At 37.3% G+C, this 15,388-nt stretch overlaps 2 protein-coding genes across 13 annotated transcripts in view; one reads left to right on the top strand and one right to left on the bottom strand.

The window, feature by feature from the left end:
* The window catches only part of FAM13A (family with sequence similarity 13 member A), a 375,981-nt gene that overhangs the window by 316,843 nt on the left and 43,750 nt on the right, over positions 1 to 15,388 (top strand). For all 12 annotated transcript variants that reach the window (XM_007999242.3, XM_007999239.3, XM_007999240.3 and 9 more), the window contains one exon: positions 4,668 to 4,854. In XM_007999242.3, coding sequence (XP_007997433.1) covers positions 4,668 to 4,854 — 187 coding nt within the window. The remainder of the gene's footprint in view (positions 1 to 4,667; positions 4,855 to 15,388) is intronic.
* The window catches only part of LOC103235964 (ubiquitin-ribosomal protein eL40 fusion protein-like), a 66,429-nt gene that overhangs the window by 31,992 nt on the left and 19,049 nt on the right, over positions 1 to 15,388 (bottom strand). The window lies entirely within an intron of this gene.

The raw sequence follows: 15,388 nt of genomic DNA, 5'->3' as shown, positions 1-15,388 counted from the left end.
TGGGGAATGGTAGCTGAGTGATGGTCTGAAGACTATACCCATGAGACCCTAGCCTTTCCCTTAATTGTTCTTCTCTTGCTATTGCCTTCACTACTCCTCCTGGTCAAATTACAGTTGGGCATTGAGGAAGAGAATCTTGGGGTGCAAATAGTACCTAACCTGACACACTGTGACACAATCGTGTCTTGATAGTCCTTCAACTCCCAGTCCACACTGAACGGCTTCTCTTAGCTCTCCAGGTCTTTGGAAGAGTGAGACCCTTATCTCTCAAAGCCCCCAGATCCCCTAATTTTGTCTGGTCCAGCTTCGACCATAGGTCAGTAGTCATTTCCTGCAGCCCTTCTCCCCTCATCTTCATGCTGGGTTCTGTCATCCTTTAATTCAACTTCCTTGATCCAGCGTTCTCATTCCACTTATTTCTTCCCACCTCCACTCTTTTCCTTTTGCACATCTGCTTGCTTGAAATACTTTTCCAGCAGGCTGATTCTTTCAGCATCTCCTCTTTGGTGTCAGATTTTTCTTTTAACCTTCCTTTCAATGAGCCACTGCCATAAACATCTTCTCCAGTATCTCCAGGAGAGTCATGAACATGTCATAAATTATAAGAAGGTCAAGAATCATTAATATAGCCTATAGTCAATGAGTTTATCATAGTATATGCTTCTATACAATTGAGTCATTTAAGATTTTTCACAAGTCTTTATTCAAAAAATAAGGAAAGATTAAGCTAGGCTATAATATTCTATTCAAAACTATAAGCTTTTTGAAGTGGTTAAAAAGTGTTTAGAAACATAGGAATCTATTTATATTATTATCTATTATTTTGCCTCTAGTAACTTAGAGATGCAACAAATTAAAAAGTATTCTTGAAGAAGCCAGTGATGACTATATTTCAAGATGAGTAAAAGAGTCAGTAAAGTCATACTAAAGTCATCATGGCCAATTTTTGAAATAGCAGTACCGAAGATAGACGAAGACTACAGATAACTTCATTCATAGGTATAAATGATTTGTTATTTGTCTGAATTCATAAGGAAATATAATCAAACCTATATTACTGTTTGCTACAATATAAACATAAAAGTTTAAACATAAAATCTTCATTATGTAAAAATATTCAGCTAAATTCATTTAGTAAAAAGTTTATCTGCCAAGTTTACGGAAATGTGAAATTTTGGTGATAGGTATATGGAAGTTTGCTGTGATAGTGTCTCTACTTCTGTATATGTTTGAAAAAAATCATCATAAATATTTTTTTAAAGCAAAGCATCATTTAAGTGAAAATGATTTTCAATCTTCCAAAAACACAATGAACTGGAAAATTGATCCAAATGTTTCTTTGTTATATAAAGACTATATTAAAATCCTGCAAAGTAAAAGAAAGCAGGCTATATTTGGGGAATAATAAATAGTTCAGCATTGCCAGGACATTAAGTAGGTATGTAGGGGTGAGGAGAAAAATCCTGAAAAAATGTGGAAATAAATCCAGATAATGAAAGTGAGAGGTCCAGAGATCTAAGTTCAGTCAGATCCAAGTTATGTCAGATATGATTGAAATCTGACAGAATATTGCAGGAAGGAATTGAGTACACCTGCTCCATCTAAGATTAGATTTAAAGAAATACAACTATGTGTTTTATACAGAGCTGTATCTAAATAAAGTGCCTCCAAAGTCTTTAACAGTGATAATTGAGGACCCAGTACTATAAGGTGATTCAATGATGAAAAACAGGTATTGCACCCAGCCTCTTGGATCTATAGTGTAACTGAAATTAGAGTTCAACAAAGTGAAGTAGAAGAGACACATGGATGCCCGTAAAAGCAAAGACTTTCCTCGGGGGAGAACAGGATTTGCGCATGAGCACAATAGCATGGTCAGATTTTCATGTATTTATTTTGACAGGATTTATTCTAGTCGTTCATTCACTATTCAAAAAGATCATAAAATGAATTTTACTGTCTTATTTTTTAAAATAGTTTTTAGCTGTTGTCTTTAGTCTGCTTGGTCTGCCATAACAAAATACCACCGACTGGGTGGCTTAAACAACAGAAATTTATCTTCTGATGGTTCTAGAAGCTGTAAGTTCAAGGTCAAGGTGCTAGAAGTGTCTGTTTCTGTTGAGGCCTCTCACATTGGCATGCAGATGGCTACCTTCTCACTGTGTCTGCTCGTGCCCCTTCCTCTGTGTGCACACTCCTGATGTCTCTCCCTCTTCTTACAAGGACATTAGTCCTATTGGATTAGGGTCCCACCCTTATGACTCTTTTAACCTTATTTACCTCCTTAAAGGCCCTGTCTCCAAATATGGTCACATTGGGGATCAGGACTTCCAAATGCGAATTTTGAGGGTACCTAAGTCAGTCCATACTAGCTTTCAAGCATTAAAGGTCCTCCATTTAAAAGTTGTAATTGGCTGTAATCCCAGCACTTTGGGAGGCCGAGGCGGGCGGATCTGGCTAACACGGTAAAACCCCGTCTCTACTAAAACATACAAAAAAACTAGCCGGGCGAGGTGGCGGGCGCCTGTAGTCCCAGCTACTCGGGAGGCTGAGGCAGGAGAAGGGCGTGAACCCGGGAGGCGGAGCTTGCAGTGAGCCGAGATCCGGCCACTGCACTCCAGCCTGGGCGACAGAGCGAGACTCCGTCTAAAAAAAAAAAAAAAAAGTTGTAATTGGGGCCAGGCGCAGTGGCTCACGCCTGTAATCCCAGCACTCTGGGAAGCCAAGGCGGGCAGATCACTTGAGGCCAGGAGTTTGAGAACAGCCTGGCCAATATGATGAAACCCCATCTCTACTAAAAATACAAAAATTAGCCAGCCTGGTGGCACATGCCTATAGTCGCAGCTACTCAGGTGGCTGAGGCAGGAGAATCGCTTAAACCTGGGAGGTCGAGGTTGCAGTGAGCTGAGATCGCACCACTGCACTCCAGCCTGGATGAGGGAGCAAGACTCTGTCTCAAAAAAAATAAAAATGAAAAAAAAAGTTATAATTGGACATATACGCCAAAAGCTAGGTTAATGGGTACAAAAACATAGTTTGCAAAAGACCTAGTATTTGGTAGGACAACACGATGATTAGAGTCAAAAATAAATTAATTGTACATTAAAAATATCTAAAAGAGTATAATTGGATTGTTTGTAACACAAAGAATAAATGCCTGATGGAATGGATACCCCATTTAGCTTGATGTAATTATTATGCATTGCATGCCTGTATCAAAATATCTCATGTACCCCAGAAGTATATACACCTACTGTGCACACACAAAAATTAAAAATAAATAAAAAACAAACAGAAAAAAAGGCTAGGAAAATGTATTAAGAGTGATAAGAAGATAGAATTTAAATAGTAAAATAAATAATTTTTGAGTTTTAGAATTAGATTAAATTCATCCAGCCACCCACAGAAGGCACTGCTCTCAGTGCGTGGAGGGGAGAGACTGAAAAGCATGTGCATGAGTATATGTGCTTGCATTTAGTCCTTATCAGCTTCTCCTCCTGTCTTCAATTACTTTGTACTTAGAAAATCTCTTATAAATGTGCATAAATCTTTTATATAATTTTACTAAATATGTATTTTCACATTAAAGTTGGAGAAAAAAGACTAAAATATAGAGTGTTAAAAATTACCAAAGAGAGTATAACTTTGAAAAGATTATGATAGTATTTAATTCATAATTTTGCCTCTGTTATACCCTGTCTAAAGATACGAATTTAGATTTCAGAATAAATATTTAATGTTATCTTTCATTTTGGAATATGGTTGAGCCAGTAGTAAAATATGATATGTATTTTTTACTCTTTAGAATTCATTTATTTCACGATACAGTTTTAGGTGTTTAGGGAGGTAATTAACTCATTCATACCACAAAGGAGGAGAGTAAAGTCTCACTTATTTGTTCCTTACCAAGCCATGGTGCTGTGCTGATGGTTTTATTTGTTCCATGATATTGTTTCTTTTTTTTTTTTTTAACTCAGTTTGCTAATTTACTTTTGTGAAAACCTATTATAGGAATGCTTAAGATATTAATACTTAAAACTGTTTCATGAACATCAAATGAATTAAATTCTATAATTACAACATTCATACCTACTTCTACAACTATGTCATGAAAGATGTCTGTACTTGGAAGTAACAAATCCAGATTTCAGTTAAAATGCTTTGTATTCCATAGTTTTTATTAACTTATATGATTTCTACTAAGATTATCTATTAATAATTCAGTGAGATTGAAATACACATTGCTATACTACTAAAATGGAAGATATAATTCCTTTTTAGATTTTGCTCCATACACTGTATTAATTTATAAATTTGAAACATATATATATATTTAAACATCTACTGTGAATAATAGGAAATTTCTGTATAAACTTGCACTGTTCTCCCTGTTTGAATACAAATTACTTTTGGTAAAATACAAAAGCTGTCCATTGGTAGAAACAGCTCTTGCCAGTTTGCCTCTAGGAATTATTTCTCTTTCAATGTGATTTATTTGGCACCAAGCAGTCCCAGGAGTAGCACTCTGCTCAGATTTTGATCAGAGATGCAAACTGGAATTTCTGGGCACTCTTTGGATTTCCTAGGTATGATATGATGTAGTTAGAGTATCATTAAATGACCATTTGATCTTTTAAAATAAAATTAAGCTTTTTTCTCAATTCAAGGGGACTTATCAACAAAGAAAATATTCCTTCTGGGTTCAACCACCTTGATGATTGTATTTTGAATACTCAGGAAGTCGAAAAAGTACACGAAAATACTTCTGGTTGTGTTGGAGAAAGGAGCAAACCTAAACGTCAGAAATCCAGTACTAAACTTTCTGAGCTCCATGACAATCAAGATGGTCTTGTGGTAAGTGAATATGTCTATAAAATTTTACTTGTTAGGAAATATTACATCTCTTTGCTTTGTAAAAAAATTAAAAGTAATTTCAGTCTTCAGTTTTATAACATTATAGAATATGAGTTCTGGAAGAGATCTTAGAGCTACTAAGTATATATATATTTGTATTTCTTTTCAATAAATACAAAAATTAAGGCTGAGAAATATTACATTCTACAGAGGAACAAGAGACACCACACACTCTGATTTCCATTGTTTTTTTCTCATTTTTTTCAAGCATTTTTAAATTTTGTTTTTGAAATAAAATTGCCCATAAAGCATTTTTTCTTCTTTTTCCCCATTCTATTTGTTCTTGTCTAAATGAATATGTTTTATCAATTAATGAATGAACTTAAAGCAAGGTGAAATGCACAGTGAAAGAGGATCAGCTATCTTTGTGTTCAGATATCTCTTCATGTTCAGAAATTTCATTTCAAATCTATACTCTTTTAAAGTATTTTCTTCCAAGTTAATCAGAAACAAAAAGAAAGTAATCCCTATGTAGTTGCCTCAGACCTGAATCTTGGATCATTAATTCAATACATAGTATACATTTTTACAAGTGGTTTAATCAATGGCTAAATATTTGTTCAGTGTAACTATTAACATTCATCATCCTTCTTCCTTTATGCGTTAGTTTCTCTGAAAAATAAGCAACAAAGTCTGTCCCTTTAGTTAAAGAAAACAACAAAGCCAAAAACCTGGAGATAAATGTTATAACGTGACAGGAACTGGAGTCCCTAATGAAAACAGACAATATCCTCTCCCACTGTTTGGTGTACACATCCTCTAAAGTACTTTGTCTCTGACCAGATTTTAGCGCCATGCTGTGTTTTTCATACATTCAGTAAAATTCACGGGGCCACCTATTTTCTCATTGTCAATGTCTGCATGTGCTCAGAGAAGATTTCTAATTTTTCCATAAGTAAAATATACATAAATGCAAATCTAGGATTGTTTCCCCCATAATGTCTCAATGCATGGTTTCTGGAAGTAAACTTATCAGCTAGAATGGACAGAAGTAATCATCTACCTCAGACTTATGTCTGGTACAATTCTCAAAATAAAGAATTTAAAGTTTGGAATCATGACACACTTTTTTTACCCTGATAATTTCATTTCTGTTGTTAAAAGTAAATATTTAAATAAAATACATGGTATTAACGTCATTAGCTCTCTATTTGGCCCATGATTTGCTTATCTGCCAAAGAGATATCTGGTGACTGGAAGTCTGAGACTTGGCTTTATAGTGTGAAAAGAAGCTATGAAGCAGGTTTCTCAGTTTGAATCCCTTTTTACGTTCATTTAACCCATTAATTTTTTCCACCAGGAATAGTGTCACAAGTAAGTTAGATGGTAATAGCTAATAGAAGTGGAAAAGTACATATACTCCTTAGAATATGTGTTTACTGATAAAACTATGGACATGGTCTGTGCTGAAAAACATTGGGATGGAAGATCCTAATTCCATTTGGGGTTTGTTATGTGAAAGAACTTGCCCCTACCTCAGTTGCCAGTTTCCGCATTCCAGGATTGTGCCTGTCACATGTGAGCTCAGTGGACCATGTCTTTGTTGCAATGAATAACTTAAAACCCTGCCAATACAACTTAGAAGAAAACCTTCCTCATCTCTAAAGTGAGGGTGTTCTCAAAGATGTTTTCCAATTCTTATATTCCACGAATTTAAACATCTAATATTCTCAAGTAACCACAAAGCAAAGAGCCAGGGAATACAACAAAGACTAGTGTTAAGACTACATCCTGAAAGTTATGTATCTTCACTTCCCCCTTATTTTTAACCTTCTAATTCTACTTTCACAACTTTCCTCCAAAACCTTTCCCTAGCCCATTTTAAGCTCTTTACATTCTGACCAAACATTTGTTTCTATTGCTTAAAAAAATTATACATAATTATATGTCTTCTATGTGGCAGGAAATAGTTTATATCCTGTGGATACAGTAATGAGAAAAACAGGTGACAATTCCTGCCTTCCTGGAGCTTACATTCTAGTCAGGGAAACAGACAATGACCAAGATAAATAAGTAAAGAATAAAGTATATTAGGTAGTGATAACAACTAGAAAGAAAAATTATCTAGGGAATGGGGACAGGAACTGTGAGGGGGCAAGGGATGCAGTTTTAAATGGAATAACCAGAGGAGACCTCTCCGAGAATTTGACACTTGAGTATAAAGAACTAGAGGAAGTAAGGAAGCAAGCCTTACTGATGGAATCACAGGTGCAAGGGCTTTGAGACAATTGTTTTCTGGACTATTCAAGGAACCACAGAGATACCATTATGGTTGGAAAAGAGTGAGCAAAGTGAAAGAGGTAATGGAAAGGCAGGGCACACTAAATAGGTCCTTATAGATCATTGTATAGATCAAGGGTCCTTATAGGACCCCTCCTTTATTCTGGGTGAGATGAGAAGCCATTGAGTTCTCAGTAGAACAGTGACCTGGCTTACTTAAATTTGTTGATGTTTTGTTGAAAATAGACAGTAAGCAGGCAAGGGCAGAAGCAGAGAGACCAGTTAGGAGTCATTACAGTCATCTGGGTTTGAGATGATGATGGTTTGAACTGAGGTGATACAAGAACCAGCTATATGGACTCACAGGCTATACCCTGCACTGGTCTAGGGAGCACTGTTCCCATCAACTAAAACATGAATTGTTCCCCCTGGAAGTTGTGCACTGCAGTGGTCATGAGGTGGGGTAAGAAAATGAATGTATTTTGAAGATAGAATTGACAAAATCACCTGACAGATTCAATGTAGGGTATGAAAGCAAAAGAGGAGTCAAAGATGATTCTAAGATTTTTGGCCTGAGCAGCCAGGAGACTGGTGTTGCCAATTTACTGAGATGAGGTAGATAGAAGTTTTGGGAGTCATATCCTAAGTTCAGTTTCTGGCATGGAAAGACTGAGCTGCCCATTAGACATCTAAGAGGAGAGACATTAGAGAGGCAACTGGGCTTCTGGGCCTAGAGTTTCGGGAGAATGTCCTCCTTAGAGATACAAATGTGGGAGTTGTGAGCATTGTAAATGACATTTAAAGCCAATACACTGGCTGAGATAACCAAGGGAGTGAATTTGGATAAAAAAGGCCTTCTCACAAGGCCTTGAGGCAGAGAATGGGGAGATGAGAAGCCAGCAGAAGAAACTTAAGAAGCAGCAGCCAGAAAACTAGAAGAAAAATGAAGTAAGTTTCGTATCTTAGAAGCCAAGTAAGCAAGGGTCTCAAAGAGGAAGGAGAATCAGATGATAGGTCAAGTAGAAGACTGCAAGTTCGACCATTGAAATTAGCAATATGTAGCTCCCTGGTGATCTTAGTAAGAGCAGTGTTGGTAGAAAGATGGCAGCAAGAGCCATTTTCAGGAGAAGATGGTAGGAGAGTAACTGAAGACAGTGAGTAAATGGCTTCACAGTGATCTTGCTGGCCCACAGCACAGCCAAAGAGGAGAATATGGTGTAGACCTGGAAAAGCATCTTACAAATGTGGTGTCTTTACAGTGGGAACTATCTGGCTCCTTTCTCCCTCTGTCCTTTTGCCTCGAGGATATCATGATCAGCAGAGACCGAGAAACTGCAGATAATTCAGAGCTCAGCAATCGGGGCAGTGAAGTATCAGTCTGGGCATCAGACTGCACTGCCTTACCTCAAATTATTGCCACAATTTCAACCTTTCCCTTTCGTTAAACCCCAAGCTCATACCTGTGCCCTTCCTTCTCTCCCAGAAGAAAACCTTATTTCCTCCTTTACTTTGAAGAGCTGAAATAACCAGCTTCTGTTTCAACTTCCCTCACTTCACTTCCAGATTTCTCTAGCTCTCTGCCTATTTTATTTTCTTTCCTGCTCAAATGACAAAGTAAGTTTCCTAAATTCTAAGACTAACCTCTAAGGTGAAAAGTATCTTTGGAAATTCTATTTTTTACATCCATCTCCCAGCCTACCTCACACAGGCATAAAAACATATTTACACGTACACACTTCCTCTCTATTGGCTCATCTCCATTGGCTTAGGAAAAAAAAAAAAAAAAAAAAAGTCTATCTCCAAACTTCCACTCTAGGGCAGAGTTTAATACTTTGAGTCAAAAATCACAACACATTCATGCATTTTATCCAGTAATCCTCCTTCTGCTACTCTGTTCTAGGTGCATAATCCTTTTTTGTTTGTTTGTTTGAGATGGAGTTTCATGCTTATTGCCCACTGGAGTGCAGTGACGCGATCTCAGCTCGCTGCAACCTCCCCCTCCCGGGTTCAAGCGATTCTCCTGCCTCAGCCTCCCGAGTAGCTGGGTTTGCAGGTGCACACTGCTACGCCCAGCTAATATTTGTATTTTAGTAGAGATGGGGTTTCACCATGTTGGCCAGGCTGGTCCCGAACTCCTGACCTCAATTGATCTGCCCGCCTCGGCTTCCCGAAGTGCTGGGATTACAGGCCTGAGCCACCACACCCAGCCACTAGGTGTATAATCTTAAATATTGAAAAAACCATAGGTATTAATTTGCTCACTGCAAGGCTATTTATAATCATGGAGAATTAGAAGCAATTTAAATGTTCAAAAGTAGAAGAGCAGATGAGTAACATTTGTATGTCAACTCAATAAAATATTCTGCAATGATTCAAAATTATAGTTATGAAGATTATATAATAAAATAGAAAATATTTGACAAGTTATATTTTAAGTGCTTTGCATATATTCTCAATTTTAATCCTCCCAATAATCCATAGGTAGATATTGTTATTCCCATTCTAATCATGAGGAAAATTAGACACAGGAGATTAAACAACTAGGTCACACATAAGTGGTGGAGCTGGGATTCCACTGTACTGCCCTTCAATATAAAAATAGGTTATGAAGCATTATCTCCAGTGCATGCACATATATGTATGACATATTCATTCCTAGGAAAAAAGGCTAAAAGGATATATAGCTAAAAGTGATTGTATGATTGCATTATGGTAGTGGCAGTAGTATTAGAGGTAATTGTTTCTCTTCTCTCCACATATGTTCTGTGTGATTATATGAATTCTATAATATTACATTTAATATATAAAAAATACAAACAAAGTCTGTAGGTCTCTTATTTATGAACAACTTCCTTTTAGTTTCAGGTTTACATGAAATCTCAGTCAAGGTTCAAGAAAGGAGAATAGGTCTTATAATCATACCTGAATTTCAGTTCCAGCTATCTCACTTCATAGCTATGGCAAGTAAAGCACGTTACTTAGCCTTTTACTTCATCTGTAAAATAGCAGCTTTTTGTGAGATTGTGTTTTTTTTGTGAGATTTAAATGCAACTAAAATGTGCTAAAGAAGAGGTAAAACTGAACACGGTAAATATGTTTCTGCTCCCTCTGCTCTGATAGCCAATCTCTTTTCTTCATTTTACCATCACACATTTTGAACAGTCTGTACTTGTTAGTTTCAGTTCTTCTATTTTTTTTAAGAGGCAGAGTCTCACTCTGTCATCTAGCCTGGAGTGCAGTGGCATGATCAAAGCTCACTGCAACACCCAACTCCTGGGCTTAGGGGATCCTCCTGCCCCAGCCTCCCAAGTAGCCAGGACCATAGGCATGCGCCACCACACCCAGCTAATTTTTAAAATGTTTTGTAGAGACAGAGTTTCACTATGTTGCCCAGGCTGGTCTCAAACTTCTGGCCTCAAGTGATCCTCCCACCTCAGCCTCCCAAAGTGCTAGGATTACAGGAGTGAGGTGCCATGCCCAGACCCCATTCTTCTTTTCATATTTATACATCAATCCCTATAGTCTAGATTCCACTCCCAACCCCAATCCGAACCCCAACCCCAATCCGAACCCCAACCCCGTTCTCTACAGATTTTTTCTTCATGTCTCTACTGGTCTTTTGTGCTATCACTGGTCCCTGTGCTATGATTTCATCTAGTTCTTGGCCTCCTCAAGGCCTTGGGGTGTTTGATACTTTGTGGCTCTTTGTCTGAACCCTTTCTCACTGGGTCTCAATGATGGTTGACCTCTCCTTGTCCTCATACCACAATGACTGTTTTCTTCTTTGCTGTATCCTTCCCTGGCTAAGCTCCCATAAATCATGCTTGGATTTAAATGTTACCTAGATTTTTGTCTCATATCTCTTTTCTATCTGAACTTTCAGAGCTTCTCCAGTTCCATGGTTTCAGTTGTCACCTCTCTACAAATGACTTACAAATTAACATTTGATGGATTCTGTCTGCAGTTCACCCTAGAGAATACTTTAAAGTCAACATGTTGAAACCAAACTCATCATCTTCTCCTCAATCTCTTTTTCATTCAAGAGTCCCATCTGATTCAATCACATCATCATCTCTTTAGTCATTTTCCAAGTCCTTTCCTTTTCCTCACCTCCATCCTTCTTTCAGCATTTCAATCATTTGTCAAATTTAGTTGATTCTGCTTTTTAAAAAGATATTATGTGCATCTCCTTTCCCTTTTTTGTATTGCCATTACATAGCTGAGGCTCTTATTATAACTAATTTGGAATATTGAAACAGCCAACCAACGTGTCTCCAAGCCTCTACTCACTTTCCTTTCCAGAACATGTCTGCTGCTACAAAACAATTATCTATGTAACGCAGCAATTTTCAACCATTGTTTTCAGTGTAACACAACTCAGCAAGAACTCCTGTCAAAAACTACATGATTGTGATTTTCTGGGTGGTATCAAATAATAATGTAAAAAAGTCCAACAGTGTGAACCACTGACTTAAAATTATTTATTCCTTCAATCACACAACAGCTAACTATATGACAAGCACTATTTTCAACACTAAGGACACAATGTGATCGAAACAGACACACACTCTACCTTCCTGAAGTTTACAGTCTCATAAAATGAGATAGATAAGAAAGAAATATCTAGTCAGATGGCAGTACATGCTGTGGAGAGAAATAAGGCAGGGTAAAGAGTATGGAAAGTGGTAAGAGGTAAAGGGTCGACATCCTAGAGGACATTCATGTCAGGCCTCACTGAAAATGATGCTTGTGCAGAGACTTGAAGGAGTTGAGGCAATGAGCCATCAGGATATCTGGGGAGAGAAAATCTAGGCAGAGGGAGCAGCATGCTGAGCCTTTGAGGACAGGGAAGAGGTGGCCATGGTTAGAACATAGTTGAGAGGAGCATTGTAGGAGATGAGATCAAAGATGTAGTAGAGGTCCTGATCACCTAAGGCTTCATAACCGTTTTTAGGACTTCAGCAGTTACCTTAAGTAGGATGAGGAGCCACAGAAGATTGAGAGGGGAAGGAAGCCATTTTGTGGCATACTTTATAAAAGGATCACTATGGCAACTGTGTTAAGTATAGTGTATGGGGTGATGAGAAATGGATAAGGACTAAAGTAAAATAATTGACATAATCTAGTAAAGAATTCAAGTAGGCAGTTAGATACATTAATCTGGAGGTCAAGGGAGAGATGAAATAAATAATTTTGGAAGTCTTTGGCACACAGTTGGTTTTTAAACCCTTGAGAGTGGATAAGCTGACACCAAAGGACCGAGCACAAAGGGTAAAAAGAAAGGTTCCAAGGACTAAGCCCTGAGACATACCAACATTTAGGGGGTAAGCAGATGAGAAAGGAGCACCACAAGGGACTAAGAAGGAGCTGCTGCCAATCTCCAGTGCAACATGAAGGCAAGAGCCTCATTAGATTTAGGTCCAGAGAAAATCAGAAGAAAGAAATTGGAATAGGGAGTGAGTGATAATTTCACATATATCTAGCTAACCCACAGCTACCTTGATGGGAGCTCTATCGGTGGAATGAAGCAGGAAGAGCCTGATTAAGTGGGTTCAAGAAAGCCTAAGAGGAAATGAGTTGGATACTACAGGTATGGAAAGTCTTTGAACAGGTTTTGCCTTACAGGGGGGAAGAAAAACAAGGTAGCAGTTGGAGAGAATACAAGCTGAAGACAGTTTTTAGAATGCAGTGATGTTACAGAATATTTGTATAAGACAAGCCAATGGAGAGGAGGAGATGACGATGCAAGAGAGATCCGTTGCAGGAGCAATGTTCTTGATGAGGGATAGGGGATGGAACCTGATGGACAAGTGGAGTGGTGTGATCATAGATCACTTTGATCTAAAGACCATCTCATCATGAACTCCAACAACTTTCCCCCACTGCCTCCTTTGCATAACACCAAAGGTCTATCTTTGTGTTCTAACCACAGCCCACATTTCATCTATGAAAAGTGAATACTCTTCTAACTTGTAACAGCCTCTTCATGTTTATGCACACATCTAGGATTCCTTTCCATTTTGTACTATTGAGTAAGGAAAGAAGGCTATACATATTCAGTAGAAGCCGTACTTCGAGTATCCATGCAACCATCTGGATTTTTACTTTCAGTAAATATAGTATTCTATACTTACATGAGGTATTCAACACTTTTCTTATAAAATGGGCTTTCTGTTAGGTGATTTTGCCCAATTGTAAGCTAATTTAAGTGTTCTGACCATGTTTAGGCTAGGCTAAGGTATGCCGTTCAGTAGGTTAGGTGTACTAAAAGCATTTTTGGCTTATGATATTTTCTAATTACCATGGGTTTATTGGGATATAACCTCCATGGTAAGCTGAAGAGCATCTGTACCTGGTGAAGCATTGTATTGGCTGATCTGGAAGCCACACATATCACTTCTCACATCCCATTGGAGAGCAGACAGTCACATGGTTGCACCTGATCACAAGAGAGACTGGGAAATGTATTGTTGCTGGGCATCTACTACTTTATGATGGTGGAAGAAGCGTAGCATGGGTTTGGGTGGACAACTGGTAAACTCTTCATAGGCATCCTTTATGATACCAGTAGTTCTTTTTTAATATGGATGAGCTTATAAAATTTTAAGCAGTAAAACATAAAATGTACAAAAGGGTACAAAAAGGAATTCAAATATGCCATTAATCCTTTCTTAATGAGACTATCAAATATTCTCCTTCTCTTAGAGCTCAAGGTTAGAATAATGAACCTGTTTTGACTAACAGCATTCCTGTAGCCTTCAGATTGAGCTGTTTGTATATTGAGAGAGGCATTTTTGTGTGTGTCCTCTATTAAAGCTTTGTCAGCATTTTACAGTTTTAGAAGATGAATTTGTTTTTGTTCCAAGTGTTTTTAAGTGCTTCAGTCAGTGGTCAAACAGGTTTTGAGCCTAGCTTTCAACACCAACACAGAGAGGGAGAAAGAAAAATAATTGAAAATAAATTCCACAGCCTAAAATGAACTTTTATCAAGGCTTTTGCTCTTTTAGACTTGAGGTTATCTTTATAATTAAGGAGAATGGTTTTTAAAATTTAGTTCCTCTGACACCCCAAAATTATCAAAATAAATTATGCCACAGTGATTCTGTGTTTTGAAAGTCATTGATAGGACTTATATGCGTCAGAATTTTATGGATTATAAACTAGGCTTTATCTGATTGAAAAAAATCACAACACAAGAAGCAACTTTATTAAATTAGACCTAAAGTCACAATCTGTTCTTTCCTGCTTTTTAAAAATTACCTATTACCTTTAAAAGATCCCAAATTTAGAAGAGGAATTAAAATAAAAGTTAATGTAATAAAACACTTCCACAATATTCTATTACTTCAACATCTAATCAATAAAAACATTAATGGACTACTCTTTTACCACACCTGGTAGAGATATGTTTGGGACATAAAACAGTTTAAAACCTTCAAAAGACAATGACTCAATATTTTCTTGTAAGACAAGTACTATTAACACCTGGAGCACATCTGAAGGTCTACTTCTCAAAAGCATTCTGCATTTCAGCATTATTTTGACCTGTACATTACACTTTTCCCTTCCCTCATCTTAGTGAAGTAGAGAGATTACTGATCTATTTCTTTATCTTAATCATTCCTCCCTAACCCCAAAACAAAGAATACAAATTAGAATCTACAAAATGTATTGTGCCCATGGAAATACATAATTTTGTTACTGTACTCATAGATGTTTACTACCCTTGTTAGTTTGATTCTGAAAAAAAAAAAAAAAATGCTTTCCCGGTTGTAACATTCTTCAGATTTTCCATTTCCAAAAGGTATAGGTGCATCCCAGCTACCTTAGAAAAGGAACACTGTGTACCTGCATGCTGTTTTAGTGAAACCAGACAATGAATATTCAGCAGGCTCAAATGTGTACCGAAATAACATGACAATTAGAATTACTAAAAAGCCTTAGAGAAGAATATTGAACAATATTGGAAATCAGCCTTTGTGAATTACATCTACAAAACCTCAAGTCGTTGGAGAGTTCTTAAACTTATGGATAAAACATGTAAAAAGTGGTAGGGATGGAGTTGAAGAAGTTAATACTTGTTTTAACCTGGAGGTCAGCTAAGCTTTCTCACATCTCACAACTGCTTTTTGCAAAGCTGTCTATTGTGTGACCTGACTGACTTTATTCTGTAGTTCCTAACGCCTGTTTCAGTTATATTTTGGTTCCTCTGTTTAAGAAAAAAAAAAAAAAAAAGCCATCTTCTAACCTTCTA

The sequence above is a fragment of the Chlorocebus sabaeus genome, chromosome 7 (genome assembly GCF_047675955.1).
Source record: "Chlorocebus sabaeus isolate Y175 chromosome 7, mChlSab1.0.hap1, whole genome shotgun sequence".
Taxonomy (NCBI): Eukaryota; Metazoa; Chordata; class Mammalia; order Primates; family Cercopithecidae; genus Chlorocebus; species Chlorocebus sabaeus.
Note: the sequence above shows the minus strand (reverse complement) of the source record. Positions and strands in the feature narration are given on the sequence as shown.